The 18,684-nt window shown below is 40.5% G+C and overlaps 1 protein-coding gene and 1 non-coding gene across 5 annotated transcripts in view; both read left to right on the top strand.

Annotated features, from left to right (window-relative positions):
- LCP1 (lymphocyte cytosolic protein 1) overlaps positions 1-18,684 on the top strand; it is a 51,179-nt gene that overhangs the window by 16,328 nt on the left and 16,167 nt on the right. For all 4 annotated transcript variants that reach the window (XM_072976269.1, XM_072976272.1, XM_072976271.1 and 1 more), the window contains 9 exons: positions 4,110-4,197; positions 4,787-4,950; positions 5,120-5,249; positions 6,999-7,131; positions 9,516-9,597; positions 11,509-11,674; positions 13,199-13,341; positions 16,056-16,151; positions 18,044-18,239. In XM_072976269.1, coding sequence (XP_072832370.1) covers positions 4,134-4,197; positions 4,787-4,950; positions 5,120-5,249; positions 6,999-7,131; positions 9,516-9,597; positions 11,509-11,674; positions 13,199-13,341; positions 16,056-16,151; positions 18,044-18,239 — 1,174 coding nt within the window. In that variant the 5' untranslated portion in view covers positions 4,110-4,133. The remainder of the gene's footprint in view (positions 1-4,109; positions 4,198-4,786; positions 4,951-5,119; positions 5,250-6,998; positions 7,132-9,515; positions 9,598-11,508; positions 11,675-13,198; positions 13,342-16,055; positions 16,152-18,043; positions 18,240-18,684) is intronic.
- Positions 11,074-11,147, top strand: TRNAA-GGC (transfer RNA alanine (anticodon GGC)). Its single transcript has one exon. It is a non-coding gene; the product is annotated as a tRNA-Ala (tRNA).

Consider the following 18,684-nt stretch of genomic DNA (forward strand, 5'->3'; position numbering starts at 1 on the left):
CCATCTCCAATTCACCTTGTAAACTAATTCAATCTGTTCTCTTTTCCTTTAGCTATTAAATCACGGAAGGGTTTTGGATTTTTTTAGTTTGAAGGCTGTCTCACTGTTTGGCTTCTCCAAGTTGATCCTCTTCATTTATAAATCTCTTAGAAAACTGTGATTTTCCAGATGCTCAAGGTTTTCCATCTTGTCCTACCTGCCATGGTTTAAAAAATCACATGGTTTTAAACTAACTGTTTCCCCTTCTTTTATTTGAACGGATCCTGCAATTTTTATGCTAAAATATTTCCTCTGCTTTTTCACTGTACTGTGATCTTTAATTTTCTTTCTCACCCAACACTGTAATTCTCTCCTTTATTCCTCATCCCTGCCCTTGATCCTTAAAATCCAGTCTTATTTTCTGCCTTTATGTGTATTTCTCTCCAGTTTCTCACTGTGCTGTAAAATCGAAAACTCTTGTCAGAGGAAAAGCCGAGTCTAGATTCAGAGACCTTGTTTATTCTCTTTACCTTTAACATTGTTTCATGTTTTCAGAGTGTAGGGCAGCACAGATATGCCTCACCTGAAAGGAGGAACGGTGCCTGGCTTGCAGTAGTCAGCCATAAATATTTGTAAATGAAGGAATTTATCACATAATCCCATGAACATCCATGAACCAAGAAATAAAGACACCCCAAGCCAGGAGGCTATAGCTCAGTGGTAGAGTGCATGCCTGGCCTGCACAAGGTCTTGGGTTCAATCCCCAATAACTCCATTAAAAAAAAAAAAAAAGACACTCCACAACAAGAAGGGCAAGACAGGTCTAGGGCTTTGGACTAGATTTCGTCAAAGGCCTTGCTAAAATATGACAGGAGAGAGCCTTCCCTTAATGCATCTATGGAGTATTGGTAGAAAGGAGAGCTGAGAATTTAGTGAAGTATTATAGAAAGTTATATACTACTTTCTTACAACAGAAGCCTCGGTTTCTTTTTTTTTCTTTTTTTACAAAAATTTTCCCCAGCTTTATTGAAACAGAATTGACATATAGCACTGGATAAGTTTAAGGGGTACAACATGATGATTTGATACATGTATATATTGTGAAATGGTCACCACAATAAGGTTAGTTAACACATTCATCACCTCACATAGTTACCTTGTGTGTGTGTGTATGTGTATGTATGTGTGTGGTAAGATGTTTAACATCTACTCTCTTGGCGCCTTCCAGGTATATAATATCATATTTGGGGGGGGGCATGCCAAAAGAGTTTGATTTCTTTTTAGCCCCCATGGGGCCAGACATATTTTATACTTAATGAATAATTGCTGGATGAATGGATGGAGGGAGGGAGGGATGGATGGATGGATGAAATGAGTGCCTAATGGCAATGCGAAGGTGCTATGAATAGACCGTGCGGGAGAGGAGAAAAGACTGGAGCATTGGAATCCTGCTGCTCCTCTGTCCAGCTGTGTGATCTCAGAGATGAACCGTAACTTCTCTGAGCTTCTGGTTCCTGCTCTCTAAAGTAGGAATACAGGTGCCTAAGCCATCAGCCTTCAGTGAGAGACATTATAAGAAACACAACGCTTGTATTTACTACATCCTACAAGTGTCCTCTTCTCCAGGGTGAAGATATTGCTGTCAGATCTCAGTCCTGCTGCCCTAAGAAAACTGGTTTGTCTCATGTAGACAGCGGGGGTTAGGTAACTGATGGTGTTTCCTTTTTTGCATTTAGCATCTAGAGGACTCGGAGCTAGATTTTCAGCCTACTTCTAGCAAAATGTGCAGACCTAACCATGTGTTTGAAGTCTTAAAGCTCTTCCCTGCTGTCTTATTTCATCTATGCTAATTACTCCTTCTCACTGATCACATGCTTTTATTGGTTTGAGTCTTAGGTTTGGATATATCTTTGTAGGTGGGCTCAAAATGTTTTTGGAACAAGGCTTGGTTAAAAAAAAGAAACAAACAAATAAACTGAAGAAACGGAAGGAAGGGAGGGAGCGAGGAAGGAAGGAAGGAGAGAGACAGAGAGAGAAACAGACAAATAGAAAAGGAAGGTAGCGGATGAGAGCAAGAAAGTAAGGCCAGTACCTGCCTCTGAGGGGTGTTGTGATGGGTAAGTGAGATTGCGTTTCCTTATACCGTTAAGCCCTCAACAGTTTCCGCCTTCCATCAGAGAACTCAGTGGACCAATATCTTGTTAGATATAAGGTAAATAATAATGCAATACATTTTTATTGATAATAAAAGATGGTTTTAACCCTGGATAAGTTTAAGGGGTACAACATGATGATTTGAAATAATAATATATGTAGTTCCATGATTTTTAAATCAAGCTCCCTGGAGTTCCCACCAGTGCATAAGGTAACAAGGAGGAGGGATAGTGGAGGTTTGGATGGATATTTGGGTTTTTTCAACCAAAGGCTCTGAAAGTTGGTTTTTGTTTTTTGTTTTTTTTGATTGATTGAAGTATAGTTGATTTACAATGTTGTGTTAGTTTCAGGTGTACAGCAAGGTGATTCAATTATACATATACATATATATATTCTTTTTCAGATTCTTTTCCATTGTAAGTTGTTGCAAGATATTGAATATAGTTCTCTGTGCTATACAGTAAATCCTTGTTGTTTATCTATTTTATATATTGTGGTGTATATCTGTTAATCCCAAACTCCTAATTTATCCCTCCCAAGAGTTGTGATTTTTTTATTTGTTCACTGTTATTTACAAGTAAGGTTTCTCTTCACAGAGAGTTGCTTGGGAAAACACAAGTTTGGAACCACTGGTGTATGTATGTGACAGGATAGTGAGTTGGTGGACAATGGATGTGGATTTGCAAAATTGAGTATAATGCATTTTTGGCCTACAGGTCTAAGGGTTAAAACTGTTCCCTTTTTTGTGTGGTTGTTCATTGTCACTAAGAACAAGAACAACACTATAAAATGATGTGAAAATACAGACAGGGAAATCCATTTGAAACAACATCCTGTCACAAATTTTAAATATTTTTTAAATCAGTAACTTCACTAAAGTGCCCAAGATATATTAATACATAGGAATACCCCATCTTTCACACTCCTACCCCACATAGCCCCTCCCTACCAGGAAATCCGGAAAGCTTTAATGAAACTTCTATTTGAAACATCGGGTAGTGGATTAGCTAGAGACTAGGAGAATATAATCCACTTTCTGTTGCATTCTCTTTCTGCCCACTAGAGGGCAGCAATAATGCACAGGAAAAGGGAAATTTCTCCAGCGCTAGCATTTTGAGTTTCCTAGCCAACGCTAGCCTTTCTGAGAACACAGTAAAAAGTCCCTCAGATTCCCATATATGAATTATTAGAGGGTTAGATTCCCTTCCTCTTAAGTATTTAGAGAACTTTCATAACTCCCTCTGAAGTTATAAAATTCATCTGTTGGCTTAGTCAAACATTCATTTTAAATATGAACAGGAAGATATCCCTAAAAAAGACATGTATATATAAGTTGCGTTTTAGTTGTATATTTTTGTGTTTCAAACTACTCCAAAAGGTCGTGATTTAAAACAACTACCATTTGATCATCTCTCGATTCTGTTGGGTGGCTGGGCAATTCTGCTTATGTGATGTCGGCTGGGACTGTGTTCATCTGGGGGCTCAGAGGGGCTGGAATGTTCAATGTTAACTGGGAGCACAGACTGTTACCCAGAGCATCCAGTTCTCATTCTTCATGTGGCTTAGACACCTCATAGCACGGCGGTTGGGTTCCAAGAGGAACATCCCCAGGATGAGCATTCTAAAAGTCAGGAAGCAGAAGCTTCCAGCCCTAGACATGGCTTCTCCAGGCTTCTAAACGGTCAGAGCAGTCACAGGATCAGCCCAGATTCAAGGAGAGGGAAATAAGCTCCGTCTCTCAGTGTAAGGAGCCATCTGTGCACACGGGAAGGAGAGAAATGGCTCAGGACCATCTTTGGAGACCACCATGGAGGGTTAAGAAAAAGGCTATTTCCCACATGTTGGAAAGATGGTTGTAAGTCATGAGGGATGCAGAGGACTGTTTCTTCACTTAAGAAATGGGAATTGCTTCTCAGTGTGATGCTTTGAGAAGTAAGATTCTCAGTAGTCACTCCTGTGTTCTCCCCTCTCTGCAGATCTGTTGCCTAAAGCAATAAAAAATGGCCAGAGGATCAGTATCCGATGAAGAAATGATGGAGCTCAGAGAAGCTTTTGCCAAAGTCGGTGAGTAGATCTGATACCTCAAGTCGCACAATTCTCTTTTAGTAGCTTCAGGACAGAGTCAATGAAATGGTGACATAAGCAAATAGCAGAAAGAACTGAAATAAGTGGTATTGGTTGGAGGAGCTGGGGAGACTTCTTTTTGAAAGCTGTACTTCAAGAAATTACTTCTTTTTCTATCAAAACATAGAATATGGACCCTTTCTCACCTGTAGCTTTTCCTGCAAATGACCTCTAAGTCTATTCTTTTATAGTTCATCTGCTTTCTTTGGTTTCCTTTGTGTTTCTGCTTTTCCATGCTTTTTCTTACTCTGTGGCTCTCAGCCTGTGATTTATTTTCCCATCTGTTTCTGTAAGCGTCTCTTCAGGCCTGTTGCCAGAACCTCTGCTGAAATTATGACTCTTGGATGTTGGAAGTGATGCTAATGCCTGTCTCCAATAGCAACAGGCCTCCTGTGAGATTCTGACTTTGCTTGGGGTCAGGCCATCCATGACCCCTCTCCTGCCCATCCCCTCCCATCCAGCCTTCTCATCTCTCTTCGTACTGTGACCCGAACTGCCCCGAACTTTCAGCTCCTCATTTGCCTTACAGATACTGATGGCAATGGGTACATCAGCTGCAATGAGCTGAATGACTTGTTCAAGGCTGCCTGCTTGCCTCTGCCTGGGTACAAAGTGAGAGAAATTACAGAAAACCTGATGGCTACAGGTGACCTGAACCAGGACGGGAAGATCAGCTTTGATGAGTTTATCAAGGTGAGAATGACACAGAATCCAAGGAGCTGCCTTTGAACCTTGCAAGTTCAGTTTAAAAAATAACCAGAAATGCATTCCCACCCTCCTGGCTTCAACATTACTTATTCTTTCCTTTGTGGTTTTTCTCAATCACAGATCAGGTTTCTAAAGATACATTGTGTTTTTGCAGGTTTTTCATGGCCTAAAAAGCACAGATGTTGCCAAGACCTTTAGAAAAGCAATCAATAAGAAGGAAGGGATTTGTGCGATCGGAGGCACTTCAGAGCAGTCCAGTGTTGGTACCCAACACTCCTATTCAGGTGGGTGCACCGACCAGTGGGGGAGGGGAGGTGGAGAGAGTATGGGGGTGAGCTGAGGGGAGAGGGAACCAGCTCGATGGGAGCCTTGTCTCCTGGGGTTACAGATTCCAAACTCAGCGTTCAAACCTAAGGGGTGCAAAGAAAGACAGAAGTTAACATGTTTATTGACTACTGCCTGCCTGTTTTCTGATGCACAAGTGCGCCAGCAGTTCTGGCTCTAGGTCAGGTCCAATACTGGATAATCTCAGCAGCATTGAAAAAAAAATACATCAAAGGCTGCCAAAATTCCTTTGTAAATCTTCTGGACAAAATGAGCTACCCAGGCATCTTCCTCAAACATTCATGATTATTCTAAATGCCGGCTGAGTGGTCCAAAAAAAAATTGTGTTTTCATTGATTTGGAGGAAAATTGTTTATTTATTCTGAAGGCTGCCATCCAATAGCCACTGGAAACTTCTAACAGCCCAAACAGTTCAGTGATGCAAGAATTCCCAACCTGAGACCTTCAAAACATTAATTGATCTTAAAGATCAGTTCATGGTTCCGTGACATCTGGAATTTTGAAGATTAAGTTCAGCCTTTTATTTCCAAATGTAGAAAATTTCACAGCCTTTTGCTATGCAAATGTGCAGTAGAAGTCTTCAAGACAACGTTCTACTGTGCAGTGTTTCCCAGACTTTTGTGACTCAGGATTCTTCTGAGGGATGCCGTAGTTTTCAGTGACATGCAACTTGGAAAACACAGTGCTGGGCTGTAAGGCATCACTTGAGGCTTTATTAAAATTTCTAAAATCAACTTCTGGAAGCTTTACTGACAGGAAAGAAAGATCATATCACAAGTGATGTCATTTCATAGCGATTTCATTTGACATTTTACCCCTGCTCTCCGAAAGTAGAGCGTTCCTATGAAACCTTTCAAAACCGAAATGATGTGAAGCGAAGCAGCAGTTACCTCAGGGTGTATCTTGCTGACGAATGGAATAAATGGAGGTTAGATGGATGCTCACAGATACAGTTCAAAGCTACGGCAGCTCGATGCTGAGATGCTGCCTGGAGTTCCTGGGGATGGAGCTGGATGGGACTAGTCTTGCTGCTAGGGGTGCCCACTGCCTCTGTAAGAGCTCACTGCAAAACAAGCACTCGGCGCTATTTTTGCTTTTCGCCTTTTTTCACAAAAGTAAAAATCCTCTTCGGATTTCTTTGGTTAGCACAAACAGGTACTAATGTAGGTCTTTTGTAAAGGCAAGGTGGCACAGAGCAAGCTTTCAAAAGGCGGGGGATACCTGTAATGGCATAGAGAAGCTCAGACATTGCAAAGATCATCTGTGATCATCCCACAGCTAAATCAGCAGGGCTAAAGGCAGAACCCTGAGTTTTATCCTGTAAGCATTAGGCCACATTCATAAATTGTACATAAACATTAATTTAAAAATTTAATTATGTACGTATTTACATATATAAAATACAGATCTGTATATATTTGCTTGTTAAATACATTTGCATGTACGTAGCTTCTAAATCTGCCTGCTATAGGTATGTTTTATGACTTGGAGTGAACAGAGATTCTGTGCCTATTTGCCAAGTCCTTTGAGATTTTTAAATGTCAATAAATGTGAGATGATAGGCTAACAGACCAAGATTAGCCTCACAATGTCTCTCCTGAGCACGAGAATCTAAGATCCACGTGTGTGGTTTTGTTTGTATCAGATTTTCACTTTGCGAGTAAGCCGTCTGCCTCGTTTCCTTTCAGAGGAAGAGAAGTATGCCTTTGTCAACTGGGTAAACAAAGCCCTGGAAAATGACCCTGACTGCCAGCACGTCATCCCCATGAACCCAAACACCAACGACCTCTTCAGCGCTGTTGGAGATGGCATCGTCCTTTGGTAAATGACACTACCTTCTTGGCTCCCAGAGGTTTCCCTAAATGTTTCTGGAATATCCACAACGCACTGTATTTATCCTGGGCCCACTTCCTTTGGAGCTGAGCCGGATCTGAAATGCTTTTCTGGACTTTCACGTGGCAGGTCAAGGAGAGCAAACTGGTTTCAAAAGCAACTCATAATGAGAAATGTAAGACTGTTATCACGTGGGTGGAGGAGAGGGATGTACAGCACAGAGACAAGTGTGAACACGGAGACATAGTAACACGAGGTCAAAAGCAATTGTTTGGGAATACACGTCATTTTGCTTCATCTGAGCCTGGCCCGCCTTGAGAGTAGATGGAGTTGAATGGGTCATAGCAGCACGATGACTGAAACAGGGCAGTGCAAGTCCTTAAGCGCGGGGACTACTGGGTGGTGCACAGATGCTAAGGGCACCTGGAGAAGGAGGGGTGTATTCTCTCTGCGGGAGGACTGGCCTCTCAGCACGGTTGGTCTCTCAGGGTGCTGTCTTTGGCAGCCTCTCTGTCACTGTAAGAAGCGGTGTGAGTGAGGAAGCTTGAAATGCCCAAATCTCAGGTGGGCTCCGGAGTTGGAGGGAAGGGTGTGTGATCAAGACTTTGAGCGCCCTCTCCTCTACTCTGCAGAATTCACTTTGGGTATTTTACTTATTAGAGTTCACCAAGAGATTTCATTTTTAGGAAGTCCCACTGCTAAAAAGAGACATTTAAAACCTAGCCTCTCAGATCAAGTCCTGACTCTTCCAGTCGGCACCCAGCACACCCCCTGGTCTTCCCTCAATCTCTTTCCAGTTTTACTTCCCAAGACCCCTGGGACTCAAGGACCCGGGCAGGTGCTAGTGAAGGGGCGTGTGAATGACCGGGCGCGTCAGCAGCTGGGTTCACTCTCCCCGACACACCCCTGCTTACAACTTGCAACTCTGGCTTTGCCTTCTATTTTCCTTTTTAAGAGTTTCCTCCCGCATCCTCTCTTCCTACACAAATCCATTACCATTTCCGGTCTAGCCCAGCCCCGGGGGATCACTCCCTCCACTGAATTCTTGAAGCATATATTGTTTATAATACTTTGGGAGCCATTATAATGTTCTGCTTTGAGCTCTTACATAACTTTTGTATCAGTGCATTTGGTCTCTGTCATTTGACTACAAGCCTTTCAAGGGCAGGGCTATCCTATACTTTTTTTAAGCCACCCCTCCCCACTGCCATCTCCCAGAGCTTCTAGTTCACTATCGTTTTATATTTTTCAAATAATGATTTAGGGATTTGTTTTCCCTAAATTGCAGTAAAGTGCCTTTTATTTAAATATATGATACACACACACATGACAAAGTTATGGAAATTAAATCTTTAAAGAACAACCAAAAGAAAAGGTAGTTGCTTAAAGATTGTTAGGGAAAAAAACATTAATGCTGATGTCTCTTATTAAAAAAAGGAAATAGTCAATTCAAGTTTACTATTCTTTGATTTTGTTGTTTTTCCTTTGGATTTTTTCCCCTAACTTCTTTTCTTTAAATAAGATGGAAGTGACCCAGGGAAAATTATTTATTTATTTTTAAATTGAAGAATAGTTGATTTACAATGTTGTGTTAGTTTCTGGTGTACAGCATTAGTGATTCAGTTGTACATATATATGTTCTTTTTCATTATAGGTCATTACAAGATATTGAACGTAGTTTCCTATGCTATACATTAGGACCTTGTTGTTTATCTATTTTATAATAGTAGTTTGTAAGGAAATTTATTTTTAATGCCCCATTATATGTTAAACCAATGATAACCGGGTCAAATCAGTTTTTCATAAATAATTACTGCTTATTTTGGATGTCTGATCAGTGTGGGAGATTGATACTTAAGTGGGAGAAATTCCTAAAGTACTGGTACTATAATGACTACAGGCGGAAATGAAACGTTTTATCATATAATTAGTTGAAGTAGAGTTTGGCCAGGTGTCAAGTAGGAATTTAGACATTATATAAATAGCTCAAAAGTGTATAGAATAATCTTTCATATAGTGGGGACAATTTTCAAGACTGAGGAAGTAAAGGACTCATGGAGAATCTGCTTTGGTTCTCCAGCCAGAATTTCCTGACGTGCTAAGGGAACCAGAATAATCTTCCAGCTTTTTAAGTGAATGAATGAAGTAAGATCCATATTTCTTGCCTCAGTATATTGGCATGACTTCAAGGAACACTGACCTTTCCCACGCATGGCTTGAATCCAGTCAAAATTGCACAACTGATCTTACACCTGAACCCCGGGTAGCACAGATTATGTGGCCGTCTTGTTTGTTTATGGCATTGCTAGAATTTAATTCATCATCACTAGACTGTTTCATTTAGAAGCCTGCTTTCTTTGTTTGTCTTTCAGTAAAATGATCAACCTATCAGTGCCGGATACAATTGATGAAAGAACAATCAACAAAAAGAAACTCACCCCTTTCACCATCCAGGTACGTCTTCCGGTGTGACCTGAAGGTAGGACCGTGCTCATCACTGCTGAGTCAGCCTTTTCCAGGTGCTCAGACGTTACTCCCAAAAACCCAGGCTTTGGGCTGGTGATTTGTCATGACTAGTGGGAACAGGGGGCATGCTTCTATTTTGTCTTTTATTAATACAGCGGAGAGGGGAAGGTTAGAGAGTGTTAGTAATTGGGGCAGTCTTCCTTTGTTTGGGCCACTCACGAATAAAAATCACATTGGCTAAAAAAGTTTTAACTCAAACTTTCCCTAGTAATTTATCTTTGAGCTGATGCCAAATACACAGCATTTTATCTGAAAAGATTAGCCTTTCTAAGAAGTGGAGGGGTGCGGAACGGGAAGTGCCCTGGCAGCCTTCACAGCGGTATTGGCTACAGCCACCAGTGTGATAAATGTAACTTGCTTTTATGCCTTCAATTTGTTGATTAACTGCAACAGTGACTGGTGGTAAGTAAGCTGCGTTTCTGTGTTACGTTCCAGTGTTTTAACATTATTGTAATCTCCCTGCTCAGATACCGTGTCTCACTTCTTAAATCATGAACAATGTATTTTGTCCTGTTTGGATTTAAGCAACCCTAAGTTCTTAAAAAATGGAAGCCGTAACCAAGGTGGGAACCATAATTAAGTGCGTGTGAGGGCAGTTAATGACAAATTTCATCTTGATGTGAAATTTTAATCTCAGCTGTAAGTAGACATGATCTTTTTTACTGGTCATTTGAGCTCTACGCTAAGGCAAAACCCACTTTTCTTCTGATAGTCCCCTTCCCAATTCACTAGTGGCCTGTATTTTGTTTTGTTTTTAATTTATCATTAAAACAGGTTTTGTACATCTTTGACTCTGATATCTCCTCCTTTGTGGATCCAAAAATAATGGTACAATTGCCCCTTGAACAGTGGGGTTTGGGGTATCAACCCTCCACTCAGTCAACAATCCGAATATAATTTACAGTCTGGCCCCTCTATACTTGGTTCCTCCATCACCATGGTGCTGCATCCTCAAATTCAACCATCCGTGGTTCATGTAGTACTGTAGTATTTACTACTGAAAAAAACCTGCATGTAAGTGGATCCAAGCAGTTGAAACCCATGTTGTTCAAGGGTCAACTCTATAAAGATGCTAGACAGAAAATTTCATTGACCCTATTCCAATCATATATATTACCTTACATACATTGTTAAGTTATAAGAACATATAATCTTTATGTGTGTGTGTGTGTGTGTGGACTCAAGGTCCCTAGATATTATGGATACTTAATAAATTGTCCTAGTAAAAACCACTCTGTCTTTTCCAGGAATTTGGTTTGTATTTTTTCATTCCTTCAATATCCAATCTGAAAGTCAAAGGGCTATTTTGTTCTTCTCTTTTATGAACTTGATTTACACCAACAATTGTGTGATTAACGATAGCCAGTGACAAGACAATGACTGCCCTCAAAGTGTCCCTTTTGGGGAAGGACATAGCTCAGTGGTAGAGCGCATGCTTGGCATGCATGAGGTCCTGGGTTCAATCCCCAGTACCTCCATTAAAAAAAAAAAAAGGTGCCCCTTTACTAGTGGCTGGTAAAGATACTGAATATGGAAGCTCCATCACAGAACAGTGTGGAAAAGTCAGATTCATTACTTTCATCCTGACCAGAATGAGCCTCCAACTCCAGGTTCTGGCTAAGCTGACCGGGCCCTGCATGAGCCCAGTGTCTGGGTGAACGGATTTTCTCTTCCACGTGTCACTCACTGCCTTTTTTCTGTGTTAAAAATCAAGTGAATACAATGCCTCTAGACCTATGAACTTTCCAGAAGCAAAGCACTGTTGCTCCCTCCAATCAGTCCTGATCGTCTGACATCAGCAAAGTCCAAAACAAAACTTGCCTCCTTTTTCTCCTTCAGGAGAATTTGAACCTGGCCCTGAACTCGGCCTCAGCCATCGGGTGCCACGTGGTTAATATCGGGGCTGAGGACTTAAAGGAGGGGAAGCCTTACCTGGTCCTGGGACTGTTGTGGCAAATCATCAAGATTGGGTTGTTTGCCGACATCGAACTCAGCAGAAATGAAGGTATGAGCAAAGCCTCGGATGTTGCTGACGGCTCAGCTTTTTACTAATTCATGTGTTTTGGGCGGTAGGAGGACATCAGGAAGGTCAGGCTCAGAGTCCTTAGTTTTGGAACCTGTACGTATATCCAGTCCCTTGTGTTCATTGCACTGATTCTGTCCACACCGAGCAGACTTTATAAAATGACAGCGCAAAAGCTTTTTAAGACCACAGACCAATAATAATACTTGTGTAGGACCCATAGGTCAGTCTAAGCTGTCTGGGACTCCAACCTCAATAGCTTTTCTGAGCTCACTTTGCCTTTAGACGCTTTGTGAACAAATTAGGCTATTTTAAACTTGTGTGTTATAAAGCGGTTCAAATTCATTTTCAGCACCCGGTTCGGAGAAACTCGGTCTCTTTCTTACCAAGGTGGTAGGAAATTACATTTAGGGTTTCAGAGTTCTCAGCTAAGTGTTGTAGTTGTCAGTCTTTCTTTTTTTTTAATTGAAGTACAGTCAGTTTACAGTGTTGTGTCAATTTCTAGTGTACAATATAATGTTTCAGTCACACATATATATATTCTTTTTCATTATAGATTATTACAAAGTATTAAATATAGTTCCCAGTGCTTTATAGAAGAAACTTTTTGTTTATCTATTTTATATACAGTAGTTAATACTTGCAATGTAGCTGTCAATCTTATTCCATTTGCTGTCAGCATCCTAAGCATTTAAATTACAGCCAGTCCTTCAGATAGTAGTAGTAGACCTTGATAAGTATGTGAAACACGGTTACCTTTCATTTTTCCTGTACAGATCGTACTAATATGAAATCTGTAGCCAAATTCTAACCTTCAGTTATTGTATCCATTTTGTTTATGTCTCCTAATCAAAATAACCAGGAAAGAATCCTGGGATACCATTTTAAAACCAATATATTAAACAATATAAAGAAGAAGAAGAAAGCAAATTGGAAACTTGGAACCCTCAAGAGAGAATATTGATTTGCAAATAATGACCTCAGCTAAGTTTAAACCTTCCAGCTGAGCAAAATTATTTATTCATCTAAGAAACATAGAGGAAAGAGTTGCTTACACTTTTTGAGATGCTATAATTATGCAAGTAAGCACTTGAAATATAAAACGCCTATGGAAATAGACCAGGGGACATTGTCATTATTGTGAAATTGATCTCTTAAAAGTAAAATATTGTCGTATGATGAAACATGATCTGAAAGACCCAACCAAGACTCTTGAGTCAGAATGTTCTGGGCTCTGCCACTGTATTGTTAGTCAAGGCACAGACATTCATTAGTGACTTGTCTTCTCCACCTGAAAAATGGGGATAATAAATGAGCTCACAATACCTTGCATCTCTTTTTAGGGAATAATAATAAAGTGTTTGTTCCATGGGAAAGGCTATAAGTCCCTTTATCCCAGAGAGATAACATTGCTATCTTTGACTTCCCGGCAGAGTTCAATTTGTTATAGGTAATCCCCTCAGATAGCCCCTGTACTTATTTTTCTTCGGTTTTGTGCTTCTACAGCTCTGGTTGCTCTTTTGAGAGAAGGGGAGAGCCTGGAGGACTTGATGAAACTCTCCCCCGAGGAGCTCCTGCTGCGGTGGGCTAATTACCACCTGGAAAATGCAGGCTGCAACAAAATCAACAACTTCAGCACCGACATCAAGGTAGGAGGGGTGTAGTTTGAACATGGCTAAGGACCACAGTGAAGGGGATTTGGGCATTAATGGAGAAAAGACAGAGGTACGGGCCTCGTCTCTTCAGAAGTTCTAGGGTTAGACTGGCCGGTGCTGTTTGGAGCCCTCGCTGTTGTCAAGGGTCCATGTGCATCTCCAGCGCTGGGCCCCGTGCAGATCTGTCCAGGGTCCTGGCGACTGCACAGCATCAGAAGGGTGTCCCTGGAGTTTCGATATCAGGACATAGAGGGATGAGGGTGAGACAGAGGAAGGGCAAGAGATGAGACTGATTTTCAGGTAAAGCAAGTCTGAGTAGTCTTGTCATTCTGATTGTATCAATGGGAGCATCAGGTGAGGATTCCTTTAAAAAAAATTAAGCTAAGATTACTCTTCTAATTATACTAATCATAGGAAACAGTGTGTACCGCATGCCAAGCACTGTTGTAACTGCTTTATACATGATTGACTCATTTAATACTCACAACAGATCTTTGAGATAGTGATTATTGCTTTCTCATTTTGCAGAGGTAAACAGAATTTAAGTAACTTGTTCAAGTTCACATAGCTGGGGAATGGGGTCAGGACTCAAATCAAGCAGTTGACCTCCATGGTCCACATTACTGGACCACCATACAGCTTCTCTAAAATGACTTGTGAATTTCTTGAAAGCTTTTCGTCTGTAGAAACCAGGGTGGTTTTTAAAAGATAATGATTCTGGAAACTCTCTGCCATGAGAATTAACCCCAGAAAATGTGGAAGACACAATCAGTCCTACCACAGAGATCCAAAAGGGGAAGGGCTGAGGGAAGCAGGCACTGTGGTTTTCAAGTCTGTGCAGAGTTCCATGTCAAGGTGATAGGAACAGCTTGTTGGCACTGATGGCAGATGGACAGAGATAGAGCTTAAGGAGTAGGGAGAAACGTCTGTCCCCAGTGGTATGAGATGCAGGGATGCAACATGAGAAAAAAACATTTGTCTCCACTTTCTCAAAAGTTAAAGACATTTTCTGCAAAAAGGAAGAGTCAGAGGAAAGGCCACGTGACTCACTAAGAGTCAACCCAGGCTTGTAATTCTTTGAGTGACAGCTTCCCCCTGCTGTGGACTCACTGGCTTTTAGAACTCAAGGTCTGCCAGGCCCAGTGCCAGTGAGAGTGAAACTTCTAAATGGAAAGTCCCCCATTCCTTGGGACGTAAGCTAATAATGCCAAAATAACTTTTTCTAACTATGCAACTTGCATTGGTTATGAACATTCCTCTAGCACCACAAGCCAAAGTGGAATCTAACAATGAGCTGGACAGTATTATCCCCTCTGATGCTCAACAGTTAGGCTCTGCAATTATTTCACCCCAAATTATCAAACTTTGCAGACAAAATTAAGATGTTTGATTGGAGCCCTAAATGGACCTGATTTCCTCTCTGAAAGGCCGTGTTCTTTAGAAGCATTACCATTTGGGGCTTAATGAGATAGGAACTGGCCAGCTGAGCACTTATGCAGTGGTTGTGCCTGTTTTCAGGGAGCAGCTGCATCTCATCCAAGGTTAGTGCTGTGACCTGTAAATCTGAGCGTACAGCAGCTTTGGGAGGTGCCCTTAAATGATTCAAAGTCAGCGAAGGTGGGCATAGCTCCCATCCTAGAGTAAGCGAGAAAAATTTCTTAGGGTCAGGTGAAATGAGAGGACTCTTAGCAAAGCTGAACAGAGGTAATGTGCAGTGGACAGATTTTATTCATGCCTAACACCTGCACAGAACTTTCACTGACTTCAGAATAGCTACAGTGAAAAGAAAGAGATGGGGGAGGTAGAGCGAAGAGATGAACATCGGTTTCCTGGGAGTAGCATCCACAGCTGGTGTGCTCTGTTCTCATCTTTCAAGTCATGAGCTACCTCTGCTCCCCTCAGGCCCCACCCAGTTTTAAAAAAACAAACAGAACAACAGCTGATTTTTCAGTCTTTAAATAATTTAAATAAATTACCTGAAAATCTGTATGATTTCATTGAGTGAGAATAAACACAACTTGAAGACTATGGCTCAGAGAATTTTTTGTCAAAAAGCCTATTTCCAGAATCTAAGAAAACAGGAGAATTCAATATCTATATCCACTCTGCAATAAGTAAATTTAACCACTTTTTCTAGCTTCTCAATAAACATTAAATGCACTTATCTTAACATTTCTCCTTTTACATAAAGACTGCTTGTGAATGCTTCAATTTCCTGTCTTTGAAATCTTTTTCTTTTGCTGATCGTCCATGTAAATGTACTTTTAAACTCTGCTTTAAACTTCTGCTTACTTTTTCTGTCACTTTTTTTTTAATTAAACCTTAGCTGACTGACTTCTACAACAATATAAAGGTATATATATTTTCCTGTATACAATTTAATACATGTAAACAAATTATTTTTCTCCCCTAAGGACAACAGAATAGTATTTCTTTCTTTGGGTTGCCTTTTATGTATGTCCTTTAAAAAAAACAACTGTTATATTCCTTTTAAAAAGAAATAAAATTTTAAAAGTATATTTATAATACGTAAAGAGACAAATAGAAAATTCCAATTAGTGAATATTTCCAGCTTTGTTAATTAAGTTGCATTCTTGAATGAGAGTTGAATAAGAAATGAAATGTGTTTGCTTGGGGGAAATTATTGTTGTGCTAAGTATGTAATTAGCTGTGCCATTTTGAAATTGTAATTTCTTCATTTCTCATAGGACTCCAAAGCTTATTACCACCTGCTTGAACAGGTGGCTCCTAAAGGGGATGAAGAAGGCGTCCCTGCTGTTGTTATTGACATGTCAGGACTGAGGGTAAGGCCACGCTCCGAGCCGTGTTAGGAGAACGCGGTGCTTCCACTGCCTTGGCGGTTGCCATGGCCCTGATGATCCTGACTCCATGTTCCCTGAGTCCACATCTCTGCTTGGATCCCTGCTCAGTTGTGAAAAACTGTTAACAGTTTTGGGGGTGGGGGTGGGGTAATTGTGGAAAGTGGAATCAGGAAATAAACATTAAGGAAAGAAAGAAACTAACGCTAGTTAAATGCCGTAAACCATCGGAGGCGCTTCTGCGTAAGTCCCATCGTTTAATGGGCTCTGTGACACCAAGAAAGATGATTTTCTCCATTTTTTGGTACCTGAATATTGTTTCTGGAAATAGGTGGGGTATTAATACAAATAGGTAAACTCCCACTATTGTGGTGAAAAAAACAGAGACTTGGGGAGGTTCTTTAATATGTCCAAGATCACATGACAGATTATTGGAAGTTATGTGATCAGAGGCTGGGGCTCTTTCCTCTATTAATAATAATCAGAAGAAACCCCATAGCTGAGTTCTTGCTATGCACCAGGTATATATGCTGGGCACGTTGCTTACACAGCCTCTAATCCTTGCAAATGTCACTGAAGTATGTGTTAATAACTCTGTCTTATAGTTGAGAAAACTGATGGTTAGTGAAGCTAATAATCACCTCCTGGCCACAAAGCCAGTAGTACGTGGCGTGGCAAGGATTTAAGCCAAGGATGGCTCCAGAATTCACGCACCACAGCCCTGCCTCACAACACCATTGAGGGTCATGGGAGAAAATGACTGGACAGGGTTGTCTGAATTCTTACTGGTGTCTGGTGAGGACTTAATAAAAACAATGGGCACAATTATAACTTCAGTTTTGCCAGCACCTCAGTGTTGATCTACAGAAGTTGCCTTATTCATTCTTGCACCTCATTTAATATCATTAGGGTTAAATCCAATGAATTGATATTAAAGTCAATTCATTCCTGAATAAGAGGTAAAGCTTGTGAAATGTATAATGTATAACATATAGTAAGAAATAATTCCAGTTTTAATAACTTCTGTTTTCTGAAAATTGGTGATTTCATAGACTTTTAAGACTGTTAAGGGCAGTGGAGTAATATATTTCAACAAAACTTTAGTCTTCTAATAAGAGTCTGCTTGCAAATGCCTGGAGATTCTCCAGAACTATTTGAATAGACTTTTAATCTGTTAACTGAGTGATCCCCAGTCTAAAGTCTGCAAAAGCTAAATTGATATTATATATTTATCAATGACACTATGTAGCTTAACTTACTGATCATGTTTATTTTGTCTGAGTTGTAAGTATAGCAAGTCAGGGTAGGAAAGGTGGTTAAGCTAATCAGAAGTTCTTTCTGGCAGATAGAAATATCTTTGCACTGAAAATAGGAATGTAATTTTTTTTAAACAGAGGTACTGGGGATTGAACCCAGGACCTTGTGCATGCTAAACATGCACTCTACCACCGAGCTACACCCCCAATCCCCAGGAATGTAATTTATTACTTAATAAATAAACAGTTTTCGTGAAGTCTATGCAAGATAAGAAAAAGGAAACCTGATGGTTGAAAATAAAGATCAACTTAAATGATAAAATTGTAAAATCTACTGAATCTCTTTGAAAACAAGACAAACAACCATTCACCTGAAATGGGTCTGTTCTGTAGAGAGATGGGAGGACTCGATTACTTAACTTTTACCATTCCTTTTACTGTGACTTTCTGATTTTGGTTCAGGCAAATGCAGGTAATAATTTGCTGTGACTAAGTGTATGTCTGAGGTTAAATACTAAGGGTTTCAGTAAGATTCCCATCTCTTTCTCATGTTATCAGTGCCTACTTTGTGCCTGGAGAGCCTTGACCCAGCCTTGAGACGTCTGTCCTTTCTCATTGCAGGAGAAGGATGACATCCAGAGGGCAGAATGCATGTTGCAGCAGGCGGAGAGGCTGGGCTGCCGACAGTTTGTCACAGCCACAGATGTCGTCCGAGGGAACCCCAAGTTGAACTTGGCTTTCATTGCCAACCTCTTTAACAGATACCCTGCCCTGCACAAACCAGAGAACCAGGACATCGACTGGGGGGCTCTTGAAGGTAACTGGAGACCAGTTGCTTAAATGTTCAGAAAAACATTCACAATTCTAATTCAGGGACCATTCAAAATCACCTCCTAAGCAAATATAAGCCCCTCACACGGAAGATTTGCAAACTGGTCATCAATTCTCTGGAACATAACAAAGAGAATAAATAGATTAATCAAGTCAATTACAGCCAAGCAAGAATAATCAAATACCATTATATCACATTCATTATACATAGGCTCCATCCATTACCAGAATTAAATGTTTTAGGGAAGACAATGTATTCAATTATCAGATGAAATAAATCCTGAGCTCCAAAAACCTAATTTATGTACTTAATGGACTAAATGTTAATTCCTAGAGGCAAGAAATTGCAGCCACTCATCATCTAAAAATGATATTTAACTTACGCTAAGAGGTACTTACTGAGATTTTTGTTTTGCTTGTTTGACTTGGGT

This window comes from Vicugna pacos, chromosome 14 (genome assembly GCF_048564905.1).
Source record: "Vicugna pacos chromosome 14, VicPac4, whole genome shotgun sequence".
In the NCBI taxonomy this organism is placed as follows: domain Eukaryota; kingdom Metazoa; phylum Chordata; class Mammalia; order Artiodactyla; family Camelidae; genus Vicugna; species Vicugna pacos.